Source organism: Mustela erminea, chromosome 14, assembly GCF_009829155.1.
Source record: "Mustela erminea isolate mMusErm1 chromosome 14, mMusErm1.Pri, whole genome shotgun sequence".
In the NCBI taxonomy this organism is placed as follows: Eukaryota; Metazoa; Chordata; class Mammalia; order Carnivora; family Mustelidae; genus Mustela; species Mustela erminea.
In genome coordinates, this window is record NC_045627.1 from 81,510,399 (window position 1) to 81,532,510 (window position 22,112).

Here is a 22,112-nt window from a genome sequence, read left to right on the forward strand (position 1 = left end):
TGTAAACGTAAGCCATCATCATCATGGCGGTAGGCATTAATCTAGAAATTTCCCCACCCTGCTTCTGGTCCCATCTTCAGAGAAAAATGTCTCTTTGGGTGCATTTCTCCCAGGGGTCCTCTGGTCACCTTGACCTCATCTTGTCTGTGAGAGCCACATGTTTATAAGGTAAACCTGTTTTAGTCTACCATAATTGTTGTTTCTTTCTTGAGAAGAGAAGTAGAGCTTCTCTCTGGATGTCAGTGGGCCATGTTGGAAAACAGTGCTGCCTTAGAATAAGCCAACATAAAAAGCATCAAGAGCCTTGGGTGAAGCTTCATTAATTATCTGTGTACTTGATGCCTCAAATATGAATCATGGTTTTCATTTTCCTCTCAAGAATGTGAGCTGCCTGCTTTGAATTAATACAGGAGAACAGTGTTTTAAAAAATTTCCCTACTGCTTTGTCAGCATTCAGAATTACTGCCTGAGGGCTTTCTTCTTCCTCTTTGGAGAATCTAAAGGTAAGTTGAGTACTTTTTGGATTAAATTTAATTATTTCAAGTTTGAAAAAAAGAAATGAACAGAACTTTGTGAAGGTGGTACTCCAGAAAAAAGTATTCCCATTGTCAATTTTTTGTTTCTGAGGTGTTTTTAAAACCAGGCTCCTGGGTTTTTCTGCTGGCTTTGTGGGAAGTCATGAGCCCCTGCCTACAGAGGGAAGTCGGAAAGCAGGTCTCATTCTGGAGTGAGCCAGGTTCGACTTCACACGGAATGGAGTCAAGTCCTAAGTACAAATCAGTGTCAGATAGAAATGAGTCCAGACCTCATTTCTCTGTGTGGCTTCGGGTTATGAAAGCATTTGTCCTATTCCATTGCGAGCTTCTTGAGAGGGGGACTCTGACTTTTGTGTTCATCACTGTCCCTCCTACCCCTGATACATGCCTGGCATATAGTAGGTGCTCATGTAATATTGAGCTTTTGCTGAAATCACTTCACTACAGCTGGCACCTATGTCTATTGTGGGAAGGAACTCTTCCAGTTGGGATCCCCTGGGCCTATATACAGGAAGACAGAGGTCAAGGCTTGCCCTTTAGATGTACAGAGAAGCTCAAAGGAGAAGTCGAGGGAGACCATGGGGCACTCAAGTTGGACCACTTTTCCTCCTGAGGGAGAAATACAGTGAGGAAAAGTCCAGATGCTGTAGTGAGATACCCTGTGGGTTTGTGGCTCTGTCAGGTCCCCAGGAAAGGTGACTTCTGACCTTCTTCCACTGAGCTCTGTCATTTAGAGGCTGTGCAGGCTAGCACCAAGCAGGGAGATAGCAAAGGTGATGGTGCGATAGTGTGGCCATGTGTGTTTGATTAAATGTCTGGGCACACACTGTAGTCTGCCAGGTTTCCATCCCTGGCAGGGCCCATGTCCAGAGCGGACTCTCCACAGCCTTCTTGTGTGGAGTCCTCAGTGGGGTCAGACCCGTTTCCTCAGGTGCAGACTTCACACTCAATTACTTCCCATCTCTTCCTAGGGCATGGGCTTGTCACATGGCTGTGTTACCTCTTAGTCAAAGTTTACCTCTTCCAGAACTACAGCATTTCAAAATGTTACCTTTGCTAGAATTTTTTCCTTTTATTTTCAATAAGCAATATTTTAAGATTATAACCCAAATAAATATAAGCTCAGTGCAGGAAACTTCTATAATATGGAGAGGAAAAAGGGAGGAAAGTGAAATTATTTATGATCCTACTAGACAGAGAAAAACCACAGTTAACATTTTGGTTTGTATTCTTTTAGTGGTTTTTTTTTTTTTCCTTCTCCTCTGCCATAACACGTAATACTTTTCTGCACAAAAGCTCTGCCTTGTCTAAAATATAATTTTGTAACCTGACTTTTCTATTTGGCATTATACCCTCATTATCTTTCTATGCTAATAAATATTCATCCTCAACTTGTTTTTGTAAAAGCTGTGAAGATTAGCAGGATACACCACCCCAAAATATGCCACTTTGACATAAAGATTATTTTGAGTCGAAGGCAGCTGAGACAGATGAGGAAGGCTCCATGCCTTCCCCCTCTTTACCTAAAAGTGGGGCATAAATTTTCAAGAGTTCCCCCCTTCCTTCTGTACCAGGAAGGTCAGAAATTAGTCACTGGAGACAGCCTTGGACCCTATCAGTTTGGAGATGGCATTGGAGAAGTTCACATAACAAACCACCACTAGCTTTTATGTGCCATTAGTTTTCTCTCATATACTGACCTTCCTGCAGTTTGCTGCCCTTGAAAGTGCTAAAAACTCTTTTCCTTTGTCCTTTCATTTCTCCACAAATTTATTGTTCTTTACAGGGGATGCTGTACAAGCTGGAGTTCTAAGCACAGCTTTGAGCTACTCATTTTTCCTTGGGTATCTCCCATGTGAAACTATAGGATACATGTTAATAACCTCTTTTTTGTCTTTTTGTTGTTAATCTGTCTTTTGGCATAGGGGTTCCAGCCAAGAACTCAGAAGGGTATCTCCCCTATAGCTGCAACACAGTCCATTAAACTAAGGCAAATAATTTTATACAGTCAGCTTGCTGGTGGTGGACATCAGTAGGCTGTTCCTGGGTTCAGGTTGATGTGAACAACACTGAGTTGAACCTTCTGGCTCATGTGTTTTGTGCACATCCCTGATTATATTCTTAGACTTAATTCCTGGATGAAGAATTTCTGGGACAAAGCGTGTTTTTTCTCTACTTCTGCCAAAGGGCAGAAAGGTTATATCAGTTGACATTCCTCTTTGCAGTGCCTAATCTGTCTTGTTCTTCTCATCCTTTCTGCTCAAATGTCCCTTGCTGGAGGAACCTTTGCTGAACATTTTGTTCAGTGTCCCATCCCCCACCCTATTGCATTATCATATCCCCTGTTTTAGTGTTTGAATATACTTATTTTAATCAGAAATGATGCTGTCCATTATATATTGGCATCCTTGTTTGTTGTCTGTCCCCACTCAGCAGGTTGTAATCTCTGTAAGTACAGGAACCTTGCCTGTTGGGGTCACTGCTACTGGGCAAGGCCCTTCCAACCCCTTTCCATTTCCAACCTACCTGTGCATCTTGGTGTGCAAGACAAGTTTGCTGAATGAATAAATGTTTCCTCACACTGCAAATAACTCATATTATACATTTTTTTAAAAGTTGTTACCTTTATTCTAAAACAAAGGATGACAAACATAATATAATTTATTGCTGGTGACCAGTGGCCTCAGATGGTTCTGTGGTTCTTTTTGGTGTACTAAGGTGTAAGGCACCTTTCTCATGCACTAATGGAGGGTTTTAATTAATGTGGTTTTTTTCTTATAGTTTACATGTTTTTCTATCTATGAGAAAGGCTATGGACACTGTTTTCTTAAAGCAAGTGATGTTTCTACTATAATTTGCAGCTGCTAATCTGCAAAGGGCCTTGAAAGGAGATAGTCATCTTATTAGAACTGTGTGTAAAGTAAGAGTGACTAGGTTTAGCTTCAGGTCTAAATAGCTCTCCTGTGGTTAAGCGCGTGAGTATGGGGCATGCCTAGAGGCTTTTTAAATTGTTCACTGGTTCTTAGAGAGGAATGGCCTTGATAGTTGTGTTCTGCATGAGTGAGATACTACAGTTCTTGTTACTGAGTTTGTGTTCCCCTGGAGTACAGCAGGAGACTATATCATCTGGCTACTCTAGTAGTTAGAGGTTGAACAAGTAGCTCATCCAGAGAATACAAACAATGGCCGTGCATCTGGGGCACAGCTGGGTGACGCTGTCAAGCCCCATGCCTCAGGACTCTGAATCTGACCTGCTCTGTCTAGGGTTTTATCAACTACTTGGATAAAGACATAGACAGCAAGCTTATCAAATTTGCGAATGACACAAAACTGGGATGGAAGTCTAATATGTAGGATAATAGAATCAAGATTCATAAAAATCTTGGCAGGAATGATGGGTCTGAAACTAACAAGGTAAACCCTAACAGGATTACATGTGAAGCCTTGCAGCTCCCTTCTGCAGGGCCAGCAGCAGCTGCCAGCAATGGGAGAGGCCTGGCTCAAAGGCAGTTTGAGTACAGAAGACCAAGAAAGGACTTCAGGCCTCCTAGATGCTAATTTTTAAAATTAATTATGCCTCATATGCTTTTTAAAATTAATTATGTCTTGTATGCTATTGATAGCAGTAGGACCTTGAGATCTGGAGGATGGTAAATCTCCTCATAGCACTTCTTTCCTGGAGTCCTTTTCTGGTTCCTCTCTCCCACCTTCCTCTCTCAAACTGTACTGGCTTCCAGCCCTCAACTGAGCTCTGACTTTCTCTGGGCAGCTTCCCCTGAACCTGCAAGATGGACAGTACCCCTTCTCCCCATTATAATGCTCACCAAACCATGTGGCTGTTGTCTGATTGTCCATCTTCTGCTTTGCATCAAGGACACATAGGGCCTCTGTCTGCCTTATTAGATGCTCCTCCCTGAGCAGTGACCCTATGATTGGCTCACAATAGATGCCCAGTGGATGCTCTGATTGTTGGTATGACCCCTCTCAGAGTATGGGGCAGGATTCTAGACCTCACGCCATTGGATCTTGTACCCCACTTGCCAGTGACAGGTTTGCAGACCCTGTGCTGTGGGGAACAGGGCATGGAATTATAGATGCTTAACTAGACTGTGCCCAGGTGTGGACCGCCAAGGAAGGAGAGTGTAGACCATCCTGGGGGTTCCAGGACCTCATCGGGGATGTCAGAAAGAAAGGACAATGCAGTTCGTCGAATGAAAGAGCTTTAAAACAGGTGCTACTCTCCAGCCATGTCCCGCTGCTTGCCTGGTGGGCATCACCGATTAACTGTGCAAGTGGAGTGCTGGAGGGGGAGTTGAAACCCAGTGATTGTAACAGCCACCACATCAACAGCACACCCTGTTTCAGACCCATCATTCCTGCCTGGGCTCTCCCTGGCTGCCAAACACTTTGTGTCACAGTGCCCCCGGCCTCTGGGTGAGGTTTTGTGCTCCTGCTGTCTGTGTGGGACAGATGAAGACCTTCTTCCAAGCCAGCTAGTAAGCCCCTGATAACTGAAATCTGCTCCTACTCCAAGGGACACTGATGCTATGATTCTGCGGCCTTGGGGTTTAGTAACAGCCCCTCCAATGTCTTTAATTACAGAACTTCAGTGGCTGGGAATTTGTGCCTGCCTTGTAGAGGCCCCTTCTGCCTTCTTTGTCTGTTTTTAGGTGGGGAGCTGACCCTCTGGTGCCTCAGTATATGATCCTGGGAGGCTGGTGCTGGATTCCACTCTTCTCCCAGGATGGCAAGTGACCCAGCTCGTCTGCATTAACACAAGACACTTGTCCTCTGCAGGCCTTGAGGTGGTGTGGGGTGATGGGTAGAGCTCCCAGGCCCGAAGCCAGACAGCCCTGGGTTTGCGTCCCCGCTGCCGCTTAACTAGCCGCAGAATTGGCATCCGATCACGTAAACTCTCCGAACCTCAGCTATGAAATGTGGAATTAGTCTCCTGTTCTGTAGAGCACTTGACCCCGGGGCCCACTTGACAAAAGATGGTTCACGTTCCCGTCTGCTTCCAGGTTCTCAGCTGTGTGGCCCATGGGCGAGGTTGTTAGAAAGCTGTTGTCTAGATGAGCTGAGCCTTTCCATGAAAACCGCTGACTCCGGATTTCCACCTGTGTGGGGCTTGAGGGGCTTTTCTGCCTTGTAGGGTTGGAGGGGGTGGAGGGAAGGACGGGATCAAATCCTCAAACTCTCCTGACCTCAGGCAGCCCAGGTCAGGTCTGTGTCCAGGCCTCTCTGCCCTTGTCATCCTGGCCTGGCCATGCTTGGCCTTCCCAGTTGTCGCGTACATGTGCGTGTGCGTGTGCGTGTGCGTGTAGGACACCTACCTCATTTTCCACAACTCTCTCTCATAGCCAGAACTATGATTACAGACCATTTGTGGGAGGGGATATCAGCAAATGTATGAGTGTTTTCTTTGTTGTTTTTGTTTTTGTTTTTATTCTGAACTCGTGGACAGAGAACATCCGTTCCCCGACAGATTCTTTCCTCTGTTAGACGCCAGGTGAGAACTCTGGGTCCTGGAGACATAGCAGCAACCAGACGGAGAAAGTCTTTGCCCCCGTCGAGCTTGTATGCCAGTCCAATGAGAAAGACTAAAATAAGCACAGAAATAAAAATATAGTCTGTTGGATGGTGACGAACGGTTGATGAAAAGGCAGCCGAGGAGGAGAGGGAGGACTGGTTCGCAGCGGGTGCTGCTGTTTCATGCCGAAGTGTTCGAGAACACCGGGCTGACAGGATGCTATTTGAGCACCAGCGTCCCAGTGAAGCAAGTGAAGGGCGAGCCTTGCAGGTGTCTGGGGGGTATGTTCCAGCTAGAGGAAATGGCAAGGACAAAATCCCCGTGTGGGGGCACTCTCGGCAAGTTCAGGGGCCCCGGGGGAAGCCACGTGGCCGGAATCAAGCTAGAGAAGCACAAGTCCCGGAGGGATGTGGATTGGCCAGCCTGTGGATTCCAGACCCTGTGGGGAGGGCCAGATGCCATCCTTACCTCTGCTAGTCCTCACTGCTGGGCCAGTGACAGCCCCAGGATCACAGCTTCAAGTTAACAGTTCAGGGTCTAGTGTGGACGCACATGGCTCCCAAGTCCTTGCCATTCCCGCTGACGGGGCTGGAGCACGTCTTCCCCATCGCCGTCCCTGACCACATCCTCACTGTCCTGGTTCCCTGTGCCCCTGCCCCCAGTTTGGCGGACTCCTGGCCTGCAGAGGGGTGTCCCCCCTTCCCTGAGGAGCGCTCCCTGCTAGGGCTCCACGTCATCTTCATCCAGGTGAGAGTTGGGATAAATTAGACATATTGTTCGAGTTCAGGACAGGGAGTAGGTGCTGTCTTCCATCAGCAGAGGGGGGGCGACAGTGCCAGCGACCTTTCCCAGGCCCCACGGTCGTTTTGAGCGAGGTGGGCTGGAGTAGTTTTGCTCAGGTGCAAACAGCAGAGCTTAAAATAATGCCGAACTCTGTGGGGATTGTGAAGACTGAGTGCCGTGGCGTGTGTGACGCACTCAGGAGGTGCAGGGGCAGCGTGAGTCCTGTCCAGTGTCTGCCGTGGTCACCATGGGGGCCTGGGGTGGAGGGACATAGACACGGGCGCTGTGCTCACGCAGCTTCCAGCCTGGTGAGACGCCAGCGGTCCCCGGATATCGGTGTGGTAGTAAGTGTCACACAGGAAAGTGGACAAGTGTGATGTCACAGTGACTGGGCAGAGGTCACCTGTGTTATCATTTTGGGGACTTTCTTTGCATCTCTCTTCTTTTCCTGTTCATGTTTGCATGTCATGTCAACAGCAATGACAAAATAGGGGCGCCCGGAATCTTCCCTTCACCTCGCAGTGCGTCGTCACAGTTGGTCACCGTAAATGGCCAGCATGTGGCAGAGTCATGTCCTGCAGGGACATCCACAGCATAATCCCTGGAAACTGTGGACGTGTTACCCTACGTGGCAAAGGGATTTCAGGTCCCACAGGTGGGTAAGGCTACTCATCAGGTCACTGGGTGTTGGGGAGTGTTAGCAGGTGGGATCCGTCTAATCATGTGGGTCTTTGAAGCCGAAGGAAGAGGAGGCAGAAGAGGGGGCCAGAGAGGTGCGGGGCGCACAGATCCAGACCTACTCTTGCTGGCCGTGACGTTGAAGGGGGTCATGAGTTAAAGAATGAGGAAGACCTCTAGAAGCTGGGAAAGGCAAGGAAGTGATTGTCCTCTGAGCTTCCAGAAGGGAATGCAGCCCTGCTAACATGTCCATCTAAGCCCAGCGGCGAGATATGCAACAGACTTTTTTTTTTTTTTTTGCGATTTTATTTATTTATTATTAATAACGGAGAGAGAACACTCACAAGTTGGGGGGTGGGTCACGGATGGAGGGTGAGGCAGAAAGACTCTGAAGATATTCCACACGGAGCCCAGAGCTGGACCTGGGTTGAGCTCATGACCTGAGCTGAAACCAAGAGTCGGGAGGCTGAACCAACTGAGCCTCCCAGGCACCCCCGCATCCCACTTTTGACCTCTAGAACTGGGGTTGTTAAAGCCACTAAGTTTGTGACCGTTTGTTACAATAAAAGGAAACTAAAACGGTTGGGTTTCAGCCCCTCCCGCCCGCTCCCTGGCTCCCTGGGGATGTGCACTGTGCCTCGTTCACTCCGAATTCCCATGCCCGGGGCTGCTTTGGGCTCCGCAGACATTTATTAAACTCTTCGCACGTGCTCCGGGTTGTGCCTCCGAGGTCAGGGCTGGGGTGTGTCCCTTCATCTCTGTCTCCAAATCCAAACCCTTCTTGATGCTGCCCACTGGGAATGGCAGCCAGAGCTTAGGGACCTGCTGCTGGCCCAGGCCAATCTCAGCCCAGGACGGGGCAGCGCAGACCCTGGGGACGCGGTGCTGGCTTAGCTCATAGCTATTGAGGTCTTCGGAGGGGACTCCCTGCAAAACAGAAGGGCTCACGGGTGGAACGCAACACAAGCACACATGTGTTTTGGTGCCGGAAGCTGGATTCTTTGTCACATTTTCAGAAGGACTATTACGGATTGAGAGGTAAAGACAACATCAAAGAGAAAAAACACAGAAAAGAGAAAGGAGCAGAAGTTAAAGGAGACGTGTCCCGTGGGCCCCTCATAGCCTCCTGCCTGTCTCTTCCCTGCAGAGCGGCTCCAGAGCAGGGACACACCATGGTTCCCCAGAGATTCAGTTTGGGTTGGTCTGGGACAGGGCCAGGCCAGGGGTATTCTTACAAGTTTCTCGAGTGAGTGTGATGTGCAGCTTGGGGTCGAGAAGCGTCCCCAGGACCTTCTTGCTCTGTTCTGGTCTCACATCAGAAGCTCTTCAAACCCTAGAAGTCGTTCCGTGGTATTGCTTAGAGGCCACCCAAGGACTTTACACATGGAGGGATGGAGGTTTAGAGAAACACGTGCCCTCTGGAAGGTTAGGAGGCATGCTGGTGGCCTCATGGAGAGCAGGGCCTCCATCTGTAGACTTCCTGATCGGCGTTGCCAAATACCTCCGACCATGATGTGTCACCAGCTTCCCTCGGTGAGTGGCTTTCTTTCCGATTCTTTAAGGTTTTCTCACTTCTTCCCAAATCCTCCTTTAAAAGAGCAGCTGACCCTTGGATGAGAGTAGACCCCTCTGTCCCAACCTTTCCCTTGATGAGGCAGGAGCATCTGGTGAGCATGAGCACGGATTCTGAAGCCACACAGAGGTGGCTCAGAGATCTGGCGGCGCGGATGCTGCATGGCCTCTGAGAGCCTCAGTTTGACCCTCCGTAGAATGGAGGGAATGTCAGTCATACTCCAGAGGGTTTGTGTTTTTTTTTTCTTTAAGATTTTATTTATTTAATTGACAGGGAGACCTTGAACGAGAGCGAGAGAACACAAGCAGGGGGAGCAACGGGACAGGGAGAAGCAGGCTTCCTGCTGAGCAGGGAGCCCGACACGGGACTCGATCCCAGGACCTGACCTGAACATGAACATGATCCCAGCAACATGACCTGAGCCAAAATCAGATGCTTAATGACTGAGCAACCAGGCGCCCCTTACTTTGGAATGCACTTGGTGGTGGTCGGGCAGTGTACGCACATTGACCTGACGGGGAGTGAGTCCTGTCCCAGAGGGAATGATTGTGAGTTTCCAAGTGCATGTACGGTTCGAGGACCTCTGGCTTTGGAGCAGAGGCTCCTTGGGCATTTGCGCCTCATTTACACCACCTGTGCTGAGGTCCATCTCCTGTAGGAGCCCAGGCTCCCCGGGAAGAGCCGAGCCCCCTTGCTGTAGGATTCAGGGGATCGGCTGCCTTCCTCTGCATGTCTCTATTACATAAAAATTTTCCAGGCAAGTAATTGCAGAATGGGGTAACAAGGAGGATAATAGGGGGAGATAATTGTGAATAAATCAGCTTGATTACACTTTTCCCCAAACTCGATTACCCAAATTTGCAGCGCTGTGCAAAATCTCGAAAGCCAATTAAGACCTTCCAGTGAGGACCGTGGAATCTGGGGACGCCTCTCCGATAAGGCCAGCTGGCTGCCCAACAGGTTGAGAATGGCGAGAATCCCCCTTCTGTTTCTGCTTGGTTATATTTTGGAAACAGCCTGGAAGTTTTATTGTTATGTTTTTGAACAAAGCGATTGCATGCGCTGGTGAGAAGGTCCTGTCTCTTCTGCCGAGAGTGTGTAGAGCGGTTTAGAAGCACCTGCGGAATTCTACAAGGCAGTCATTCTTCTTTTTCTTTTTCTGTGTGCCGCATCTCTTTTTTAAATTTTAAATCCAATTTACTTAACATACAGGGAATTATTAGTTTCAGAGGTAGATTTGAGGGATTCACCCGTTGCATAAAACAGCCAGCGCTCATTCCATCACGTGCCTCCTTCATGCCCATCCCCCAGCCACCCATCCCCCGCTCCGGCAACCCTCAGTCTGACTGGCAGTATTGCCCCGCTGCAGTGGGTACTGATTCATGTGAAGACGCATGATAACACTCATAAAATAGCCAGCTCAAAGACTTGGAAATCATTTAAGGCAGAGAAGCAACAGTTGCCTTCTTTAGCAGTATACTGCTAACCTCCTTTTCCAGTATTCCTTGGTCTTTATGCTCAGTGTTTTCCTAGCTTTACTGAGCGATAATTGACAACAGTGCATAAATTTAAGGTGTATAATATGTTGCTCTGGTACATTTGTATATTGAGAAATGATTTTCACTGTAGTATTAGCTAGCACCTGCACTGTGTCACATAATTAGTGTTATCTTTTTTGTGGTAAGAACATTTAAGATCTATCTTAGTACATTTCAAGTATATAATATAGTAGTATTAACTACAATCACCATGCTATACACTAGATCTCTAGAACTTATTCATCTAATAGCTGGACGTTGCTACCCCTTGAGCACTGTCTCCCCATTTCTTCCACCCCCCACCTCCAGCCCTTGTTAACCATCATTCTGGTCTCTGTTTCTGTGAGCATGGCTTGTTAGATGCCACATATGAGATTATACAGTATTTGTCTTTCTCTGTCTGACCTGTTTCTCTTAGCATAATGCTCTCAAGGTCCATCCATGTTGTCACGAATGGCAGATGTCCTCACTCTTATGGCTGAGTGGTATTCCATTGTGTGTGTGTGTGTGTGTGTGTGTGTGTGTGTGTGTATCTATATATATCTATATCTATATATATATATATCTATACCACATCTTCTATCCATTCATCCATCATTGGACACATAGTGTTCTTCCCATATCTTGGCTATTGTGAATAATGCTGTGGTGAACATAGGCGTGCAGATGTTAGGGATGAAGATGTCAATTTGGAAAGACCAAGTTGGGCTGGCATGGTCCTGGGTATACATGTTGTCCCCACTACAGAAGAGCCCAAGTCCTGGGATGCCCTCCTGGGGCCAACATTATTCAGGGAGGGCCTGGAGGGAGAGAAACTTGGGAAGGAGAAAGTGGGCAGGGAGATGGATCAGAGCATAGGAGGATGGTGGCCCAGGAGCCCAGGGTCAACACTAGCCCCTTTGAGTAGAGTCACAGAACCTTCTCCTTAGGCAAGATGGTGAGGCTTGTTGAATGCACGAGTGAATGAAGGGGGAGTAGAAACTAGCATTTATTGGGCCTGCTTCCTCTATGCCAGTCATCTCATTGATAATAATTCTTTTCCAGATGAGAAACTGAGGCACACAGAAATAGAGTGATTTGGCCAAGGTCAAACCAAAGGATATGTATTTCAGAATCTGTGCTTCTCATTTAACTACCCTGCTGTACTGCAAACGAATGGATGAGTAAGTGAACAGATTTCCACTTTATTGATAAAGAAGCAATGCCACTGTAAGAGAGATCTTCCTACAGTTACAAGCTAATCAGCTCTTTTGATTCTTGGTCCAGTGTGCTGCTACCTAAAGCCAGGCTGATTCCCGTGTTCTGCTGGCAGACTCTGGGTCTGTCTGCTGCTCCCGGCACTCAGTGCTGCTGTCTGTAGCCTCCCGTGGTTGGTGTGCACAGCAATGTCCTCTCGCCCATACTTCCAGAAACAGGGACCTTGGAAATAGCCCAGGATCATGCTTAGAATGCCTGGGTTTGAGCTTCAGTCTTGTTGCTTGTCCTGCTGAATACCCAAGGAGGCTCTCTGGGCCTCAGTTTCCCTCTCTGGACAATGCGGACGGCAGTGCCTACTTTTTCATTGTGAGGAGTGATGGAGGGGAGGTGTAACGCATGCGCAGCAGGCTCCCGGCAGGTAGGAACTACTCAGACAGCGATCAGCTGACCCACCCTCCCTCGCTCGGCTTGCGCCCTCCCCTCCTTTCTGTCTGGATGCCTCTGAAGACAGCATCTCATTGACTGTGTTACTAGGAACCATTCAGACAGCCTGTGTGGGATCAAACCCAGTTCTCAGCAGTGCCAGCGGCTGGGGCCATGATGTCACTTGGGACAGAGGAGAAAGCGAGGCAAATTGGTGTTTCGGCAGGGAGGGGGAGCGGTTGCTGATGGTGCTGGTGGGGGTATAGACACGGCTAAATACACAAGTGCTGTGACCCTGTTCATCCTAACAAGCCAGTCAACAGATGAGCGCCCCACAAATCCAGGCTCCCCGAGAAGAGAGGGACACACTTGTCCACTGGGGGCTCTGGCCTCATAAAGTGGGGGCTCCTGGAGACTGTGAAGTGACCCCCACTCGGGGCCCAGCCAGCAGTCAGCCTACAGCAGCCACAGAGATGAGCCCAGATGTCACATTGCGGAGTCTAGCTGGGGGATTCACAGCCACAGCATGAGTGGGGGCAGCTGTGGGTGCTGGACCCCGGGCAGGCTTTGCCCACCCAAGTGGGCAGCTTCTTCTTAACTCCGTCATCAGCGGGTTGCTCTGGAGGGATGTGGGCCTGATGTTGCCAGATCAAATTCTTCACTGGAAGCCAGAGATTCAGATTTTGCTGTAAGAACTCCTGGTTTTTAAATATCGGCCATGAATTATACATTAAAAAAAAAAAAAAAAAAGAAAAAAATCTCTGAGCTGCCCAGACCAAATGTAGCCATAAGTTGCTTTCAGTCCAAGGGCAGCCAGGTGCCAGCCTCTGGCTGAGGATTCCGTGTGGCAGAAGATTGGGTCTTTATAGAAACAGCTGCCATGGGTTTGTTTAGTCCTGATGCAACATGTGTTTATTGAGCACTTACTGCATGCCAGGCACTGCCCTAAGCCCTGGGGCTACAGCTCTGATCAGAAGCGGACAAGAATCCCTGGTGCCCTCTTGGAGCTGGTGTTGTGCTGTGGCCCTTCCGCTCAGCCCGAAGCCGCTGTATCTTTGCAGCAGCGGTGATGACCCAGCTGTTCTCAATCCTTCTTTTAGGATGGTTTCAAGCGAGCAGATGGATCCTGGCCGTAGAGCCGAGTCATACTAACAGGCAGTGATTGCTAGGTCCTTGATTCTAGCTGGCCGTCTTTGGGGCCACAGAAACCAGCACGGGGGTGTCTGCGACTGTGCAAGGTCAAGCCCAAGTCCACAGGCCAATTTGACTCTGCATTAAGGATTTGAGGGTTTGTGTGCAAGTGGTCAGGAAAACACTTAATGATGCCTACAGACAACCAAAGGCTTTGGGGACCAACGTGAACATCCTTTATCTGCTTAAAAACCACAGGCTTGGCCATGCCTCAGGGTAGAGGGGAAACGTCTGCCTTCCCCAGACCTCAGCTGCCGAGCAGGTCGTCATGCTAAGGGCAGGTGTACCCCAGTGTCTTGTCTCATATGCTCCCCACATGCTCTCCACCCTGACCTGGCCCCTGCCATCAGCCTTTCCTCAGATCGTGGCTGCCCCCAGCCCTTAGCCTTCCAATCTGTGGCTGTTTTGTGTCACGCACGTGCCTCCTCTCATCTAGCAGCCCAGCTGAAGATCATTCTAGAACGTGGACAAGCAGGTCATGGAGAACATGGTCAGGGGCTTCGTTCAAGTCAGGGCTCTGCTGCTGTCTGCCAAGGACCTGGGTAAGAAAGGCCTGCTGCCTCCCTGCCGGCTGCCGACTGACACCAGGAGGAAGTCCTATGAGGCTGGAAGGAGGGAACAGCTCAGAGACACTCCAAGGGCCCCTGGCTCGTGTGTCTGAATGAAAATTCCAGCCCAGAAGCCCCTTCAAATTAAGTTCTGTCTTCACTGCGTTTTGTCCTGAGTGTGGAGTGGCATTCTGTTCTGCCCCAGTGTTCTGCTCAGTGTGGCCTGGTCCATGCAATGTAGGGAGAATGTTCCAGAGTGCTTTATGCTCTGGCTCCATTCCTGAAGACTTATTTAATCCAGGAGCGAATGCTTCACTGGGCATTCTGGAGTCAGAGCTTAACTGGAGACGAAGTCTGTTAGCAAAGAAATATATGCTTCCCTCCTGCTTCTTTTACTAGGTTGTTTGTTTGATTGTTTTTTTTTTTTTTTTTTTGGAGCGGCTTTTGTTTGCCTATGGCTCAGACACCGTGTGGGCAACATTTTCTGCTTGGAGATGTGTCTGGCTCAGAGGATGTTCGTTGCAGAGGGGAGAGCTTTCCTGGGGGAGGGAGGACTCTGAGCTCCAGGAAGCCCTGCATGCAGCCAGTGGAAAGCAGATTCCATGGGTTTCCTGGAGTCCCAAGCTCGGTGGCCTGGCTCTACCCATAGTCACCTGTCACCCACGGCTCCCTGTCACTGACCTCTCACCACCCTAGTTTTTAAGAGTCTGCTTCCCGACATCCAGTGTGGGCAGCATCTGGGCCAGGGAGAGGACTCCTCATTCCCTTGAGCTTGGGGCCCCTCAAGCTGAGGTCTAGGGATGCAGGTTTTGGAAGGAACCTCCTTTCGTGAAGGATGTGACCTCTTCCCTTGTCTCTCCTTTCTTCTTGCTGAGTTTTTTTCATTATTCTTTGTGTTGTCAGACTTGCCTGAAATGATGCTTTCCAAGAGCATCAGTTGCTTTTGTTGATAAAACACTTAATTTTGTAAGTATCTTTTGGGCCAATGAGCAAAATCATTAGAAAAATTTTTTTGGTGTGGAAATTGTCAAATACCCTCCGCCAGTTACCAGCACTTTGATTTCATCCGTTTCCCCCTCCCACACTGTTGGTGGAGTATTTTAAAGCAAAGCCCAGACATGGCATCATTTCATACGTCAATGCTTCGAAAACCTCAACCAATGAGAACTTAAAACAACAACAACAACAAAACTGAACCAGCTCCCCAGGAACACCATACCATTTGTAAACCCTGATCCAAAGAACACCAGATTTCTTTGAATCAGGACCCAGATAAGGGCCAAACATTCTTATGTGGTATGCATTTTTTTAGGATTTTTTTTTTTTAATCTGGAGTTTTCCAGTGATAAGTAGTCTTCATGCCAATCGTTGACTGCTTCACATGGACCCCAGTTATGATACCCCAATTCTCACGACATTTCAGGTGAGTGTGCTGCTCATTTTACAGATGGGGAGGGGCCTCAGCCACTTCTCCAGGTCATGAAGCCCCAGCTGGACCCAATATATTGGCTTTTGCAGGCTGCGTATGTGTAGACCAGGATTTTCTGTTCGAATTCAGACAATTAAAATGTTTTCCGTCTTCTGTTTACTTCCAGAGGGGAGGCACCCTCTGCGGAAACGTTCCGAAATTGGTGGATTAAATGTTTGGAGTTCTGGAGTGATGTGAATAGTTTTGAATATGGTGCTTCTGCAAAATAGACTTCCATGTACGCCCCTGCTCTGTGGCAGGCGGGTTTGGGTGTGTCCTGCTTTTTCCATGCTGTGGTTTGAAAATGCTGTTGTGACAGAAGATGACTCTTGGGTAGGGGGTGTCTGCTGAGCGCAGCACAATGGGCTCTATGTGGAGGTCCTTGTGCACGACCTCACTGTTCCTTCCTCAGTGTGGCCCTGAAGGCGGGGTCGGGGTGGGTGGTGTGCGGGGTATGGTTAGCTGCACTTCTAGAGAGGCACCCAGGGCTCAGAGAGCAGGTGTTCTGTGCCTAGGGTCACACAGGTCATAAGCGGCCAAGGTAGAACAGAAGCTATTCAACTCCCCAACTCTGCTAACACTGTATTTCCATTGCTATATTGCCTCTGTGCTCTTTCCCCCTTTGGGGGTTCCTGCTCCTGGACCCCTCTATACCAGCCTCTCGTCCTGACCAATTTCCAGTATACAGAAAAGTTGAAACAGTAGAACGATCTTCCATCCACTCCCCCTAGATGGGGCAATTAACATTTTACGCTATTTGCTTTATTCTGTAGTTATATGTTTTATGTACAATTTTCTGAGCTATTTGAGAGGAAGTTGCTGACAGATCATTATCCTAAGCTCCCTAAATGCATCTCCTAAAAACAAGGCATTCTTCGCCATATCCAAGTGCTATGACACTGAAGGAAATTAGTACTAGTCCCTGATGAGCACCTGATACCTGGTTTGGTCCAGTCCTTGTTATTACCTTAGTTACCCTCTAAATTTCTTTTTATGGCTTTTTTACTTTTTTGACCCAAGATCCAGTCAAATATATGTTACATTTGGTTGTTTTGTCTCTGCAGATTCTTGTAGTCTGGAACATTCCTTCTAGCTTTATTCCAGGACTTGTCTAATTATTTGTTTGAGGGCATTTGACTTGTTCTCCTGCCCCTATACTCTGGAAGTGGGATCCAAACACTTGATTAGGGTCAGAGTATACGTATTTGGGAAGAATGTTCCTTGAGGTGCCGTGTACTTCGTGTGTCAGAGGCACACGGGTGTCTGTGGTCGCAGTACTGGCGACCACAGGTAGGGGAGGCAGGATAGGGCTGTGTTCCTAAAAGCTGAAGAAGAGCTGGCATGAACAGGGAGTCTTGGGGCGGCGGCTTGGTTTTATTCATGCTGCCTCCTCTGGGTCCTTTCTCGCCCTTCCTGCAGCTGGGTAGGTCAAGGACATTCCCAGGCTTGGCCCACATATTTCCACCATGGTCTCATCCCATAATGTTCAAGAGGGCCTTGGCCAGAGGTATGTGCTCTGATACCCTGTCTTTACCCCATTGACGAGGAGGGATTCCTACCCTGGGGTTTGGGGATGGCTGTACGTGACACTGAAGATGGGACAGAGAGATGGACGGAGTTTCCTGGTCACATATACTCACAGCAGGAGGGGAGGATGCTGCCGGCTGGGCAGGGCTAGGATCCGGAGAGCAAACCAGCAGGGCCTGTGGGAGGCGGGCTCTGTAGTACCAAGAATGTGGGGTGTCCCCGGTTCCTGCAGGAGGATGTGATTGGCCTATTCCTGGGCTGGGAAGGGCTGGAAACCCAACACTCCAGGATAAGCAGAAATTGCACGTGGTCTCTTGATAAGGAGGATTGTTTGGTGGGGGGACCTTACCTGAGGAAGCAGAGGGGGCGGGGAGCTTGTGGTCAGCCTGTTTGAAGTCCCTGTGGTTTCAGCTGTCAGGGCAGGATGTGATACTGGGCTGTAGTGTAAGGCTTTCCCCCGCAGGCCAACAACATATGCCCGTGCCCTTCTAGCACTTCACATCTTCACCCTGTTTAGAATCTGTCCAAGCCCCCTGAGATAGGTGTTCTTGTCAGCACTACCTGGCAGAGGAAGAGACCAAGGCCAGGAAGGGAGGTGCCTTGTCCAAGGTCATGCAGCCAGTAAGGGAGAGTGGAAATCCAGCCCAGGCTGCCCCTCCGGAGTCTGTGCCCATGGAGGGGGAGGGGCATGAGCGTTGGAGCCAGGCTCTGCCTGCGCCTCGGCCCCGGGTAGCAGTCGCCCTCGCTCAGCCTGCCTTCTGTCCTTCGTGAGGCTCGCTGCAGAGAAGAGAGAGCTGTTCCTCATCTGGCCAGGCTGGTCTCCTGGATGACATTCTCCCAGGGGCAGGTGAGTGGCAGGTAGCTCTGGTGCAGGGGCACCTGCTTGTCCCAGGAGCCGGGAGGAAGGGGCTGGCGGAAGCAACTTCTCGGGGGCTTCACGTCTCTCGTGATTTCTTCCCTCCCCTCCTTCACGACAAACATCCAGCTGACCTCAGTCTTCCCCCGACTGAGAACTGAGATCCCGTGTTGCCTTTCCCAAGAGTAAGGCTCTATTTCTAATTGTGGAAAACGATACCTCTCACTAAAATAATTGCAGATGTCTTTACACTGGTGGGCAATGCCTGCGTGTGCGTGTGTGTGCGTGGGTGTATCTGCATGTTCCTTTCTTAAAGTTCCAGAGTGTGCTCAGGAGGACGTGCGATAGTGGACATTCCATGGCACGTGGAGCTGTGATGACTTAGGCAAGAGACCCTTCTCCTTGTGGCCTCAGTTCCCCCAACTCTAAAATGGGGATAACAGCAGTTGCTGTCTCACTGGGCTCTTACGGAGAGTAAATGAGTAATGTTGGAAAGCATCCAGTCAAGGGCATGGTGCAAGATGGCTCCGAACATGGTAACTAGCCATTTTTATAAAAATTGTTACTCATGCCTTTGGGGGCAGCCAGTGACCAGACTCAGGAGAAGGCTGTTCGGGGGCACGTCCCTGGCCTGCTGGCTCATAGAGATGATTTATCAGCATGTTCTCTCTGTAGCTTCATCTTACCCCAGCCCCAGGACTAATGGTAAATCCAGTCCCCTCCTCCCTCGGTAGCAGCTGCCTGTCTGCTGACCACATCCAAAGCCCACTTGTCCATGTTTGCCCTCTTGCACGAGAGAGGCCCGCTAGAGAGGACAAATTGAACTAGAGAGTTCAATTAAGAAATGGGCTTTACTTTGTTCTTGCTTGGAAAACTTCTCTCTCATGAGTCTTGATTTTCCCTCCTGCATGTTGCAAGGTTCAGAAGTGACTGCCCAGGTCCTTGTTGGCTCACAGAATGGCCCTGTGGTGAGTGGTAGTTGTTGACATCCTGTCTGATCTCTTCCCTGGGCACGGAACCTCATGCCCCCCGGGAGGGGATCATGGGAAGGGGTATCCTTCTCAGACCCACAGTGTGTCCTCAGCACTGTTCATGCCCACGTTGCAGGAAGAGAATTTGGCTGAGGCATCCAGTGCACCCAGACACCATCCCAGACCCCAACTTTTCTTACCACTAATGATAGCAATATTATTACTGCCCTGGAAGGTATGGTCATCCTGGGAGGGGTTGGGGGGGGGTATGAAGTCTCAGAGAGGTTAAGTGATTTTTCTCAAGCCACCCAGTGGGCAAATGCCAAAGCAGGGATTTACACCAAGTTTAAGGGTCTGGTTAAGTTCATGTTTCAGTATAATCGTGTGTTGTTTTCGGTTGGGAGTAAAGGAGGTAGAAATCTGTGTCTAGTATGTGACTGAAGTGTTAACCTTTTCTTGAAAAGGGTATGTTATCAAGGTCCATGACTTTAAGATCATTGGCAAGTCTGTGGAGTCTTTTAGAAGATAATGGGGAGATTCTGGGCCTTTGAGAACTTGACTTTGGGTTAGAAGAGGCATGGGGGACAGCGGCATCACTAAATCCTTGCTAGTATGATGTCAAGATGAGCCAGTCTTCTGGTTTCCTAACTCTGGGCTAAATCTGTTGGCACATTCAGTATGTGAACAGTGATAGATACACATCCTATAACATTTCCAGGGGTCAAGGTTCTTATAAGTGGCTCTAGCCTAGAGGCTCTCTCTTGGGTCTAACTACTGGAACGCTCCTAACCTGGCATCTCCTCAGAGCAGGGTGGGCTGGCGATCTGTGTAGGCAGCACTCTGATACCTGTAACTGAAGACTTCAACATCTCATTCCCCAATCAGTTGGCACTGAGGGTCCCCTGACTGTAATCTTTGCAAGAGCGGGGACCACATATGTTTTGTTCACCAGGGTTCGTAGAGCAATACCAGGCATATCACAGGCACTCAGTAAGGGTTTGCTGAGCGAGTAAACAGTAGGCAGAGTTGATGGTCTGCTGTCTGTCCCCTACCGCACTCCTTCCTATATAAGCAGATATCATAGGCTGTTTGAAGTCATGTTGGGCTGTGGAAACAGGACTGGCCACTAAGAGAAAAAGAAAGACGGGGGGCGCGGGGAGGAGATAGGAACCCAGCCAAAGGAGGACGTACACATTAATTAAAGAGAGAATTGCCCAGCATAAAGTTAGAATAACATCTTTGAATCTTCACAGTGTATGTTTCCCAAGTTCTTCCGACCGCATTATCAGAAAGCTGGGGAGAAGACAGAAACACGGTTCTCCTTTGCCAAGAATTGATATGGAGTTTGATTAAGATAATTGTCAAATTCAAACAACCAAGAAATGAAAGAAGCATGACTTGGATCCACATCCAACAGCAAGTTACCTGACTTTGGGCAGTTAGAATCTTCACAAAAGAAAATGTCATGTTTCCTTTAGTAGTAACTCCTTTCTTTTCCCATCAAAATGTTTTGACCTGCTTCCATGACCACAGCAGTGCTGGAGAGAATTTTATGGGCTTCGTGAAGTGATTTCAGAGGACAGATGGGGTGTCCCCACTTCCGCACTCATGGGGAGGGCACCTGCCGTTGGTCTTCCTTCCCGGTCCTTCCGTCCTCGCTGCCTCGCGGGGAAGCTCTGGAGGTCCTCCAGAGACAGGGCAGGCGAGACTCCCAGGCAGCAGTGCCGAAGTGGAATTTAATAGCAGTATTTGGTTTTCATTGTATATATTTTGACGTTTACCAGCTCTTTATGGAGGGAATGCTGATTTCATAATTAAGCCCTGACATGAAGTTTCTTCTAGGCTTTTAGTTTACAAAGTCTCACGGAAAGTCACGGTCTGGAAGGAGGGGGGATAGGGCAAAATTGGTTAACTTGGTTCTTAAAAGGCCAAATCTGGGAAGTACCCCATTTCCTGCTGGAGAGCTGTGTGTGTCTGACTCTAGGGCTCCTGTGCATCCCCTGGGGGTTTTTATTAAAAATGAAGTTTCTGATTCAGTAGATCTGGGCTAAGTCCCAAGATTCTGCATTTTTCATAAGTTTCTTGCCTGTGAGTTGGATGCCCTGGCCCCTTGTGAATCACAGGTTGACCACAGGTCAGCGGCATTGGCACCACGGGGCAGCCGGCTGGAGTTGCCAGCTCTCTGGCCCCTCCCAGGACTGGTTGTTCCATAAGTACAAGACTTGTGCCTTGAAAGCTGGGTTTCCGTTTCCTGGCATCCAGACCACCTCCAGAGAGCTTGTGGAAGGGGGTTTCCAGGCCTGCGATGTCCTTTCATGGTCACCACCCTATACCGTCTCCAGAACTTTCCATCTCACCGCGGGCCCATCTCTGCCCTCATTTGCTTTCGGAGACCCAAGTCCTCTGCGTAGCTGCCTCACTGTCTGGATTCTCGCAGGCAGACACTGGTGGCTGGAGCGTGGCTGGAGAAGGGACATCTATCTTTCTTGGCTCTGCTGCTCCCAGAGGATATAATTTGCTTGATAGATGCGTTCTGGCTGCAGCTCCTTGGGGTGGGATGTGGAAGTGTGCAAAAGGCTGGGTGCATGAGGCTTTAAAAAATAGCCAAGAGGGTAATAACATCTGGGGGACAAGCCGGGTGAAGAGGGATGTGCTCCGTGCTTGGCCAGCTGCGTGGGGAAGGCATGCAGACCAAGGTCCTGGGGCCTCTGAGAGGGGAGCCGTGGGCCCATTGCAGTGATGACAGCTGGGGGTTGGCATATCATTATTTTAAACCCAAGTCTGTCATCTTAAGCAGCCTCTCTCTGGTGGGACCTTGCTATATCCCTGCCAAGAAGGGGCATCCACTCCCCTCTTGAATCTGGGCTGACCGCATGACACACGTCACCAGATGACACCAGACCTCTGAGACTAGGTCTGAAAAGACATTCAGCCTCTGCCTGGCTCTGTTGGACCCCCATTCTGAACTGAGTTCGCCAGCCGGAGAACTGGGCTGGTGGGTCAGTCTGACACAGCAAACCATACCCCTGCGGGCTCTGTCCCCCCGGCCCCCTTTCTGCCCCGTTTTACTCTTGGTGGTGTTTGCTTTCCCTCCGCCTGGGTGTTGTGGGCTCCTGGGGTGTGGGAGGGGTTGGGAGGGTCATGAGAGGAGGGTGTGGGTGCATAATGCTGTCTGGTTTCTTGGCAGCAGCCCCAGAATCCTCCCCATGTCTCGTCTCTTTTCTTCCCTTCCTTTCTGTGCTCCTCCTGCCCAACCTAGTCTTCTCTGGGAGGCTTTTCTTGCTCACTCTGCC

The 22,112-nt window shown here is 49.3% G+C and overlaps 1 protein-coding gene across 3 annotated transcripts in view; it reads left to right on the forward strand.

Annotated features, from left to right (window-relative positions):
* PLPP4 (phospholipid phosphatase 4) overlaps positions 1-22,112 on the forward strand; it is a 116,303-nt gene that overhangs the window by 20,169 nt on the left and 74,022 nt on the right. The window contains exon 1 of one of the 3 annotated variants that reach the window (XM_032313726.1): positions 7,306-7,504. The exons of the other annotated variants lie outside the window; for them this stretch is intronic. Coding sequence (XP_032169617.1) covers positions 7,398-7,504 — 107 coding nt within the window. The 5' untranslated portion in view covers positions 7,306-7,397. Of the gene's footprint in view, positions 1-7,305; positions 7,505-22,112 lie in introns of those variants that run through there. 3 annotated transcript variants of the gene reach the window in all.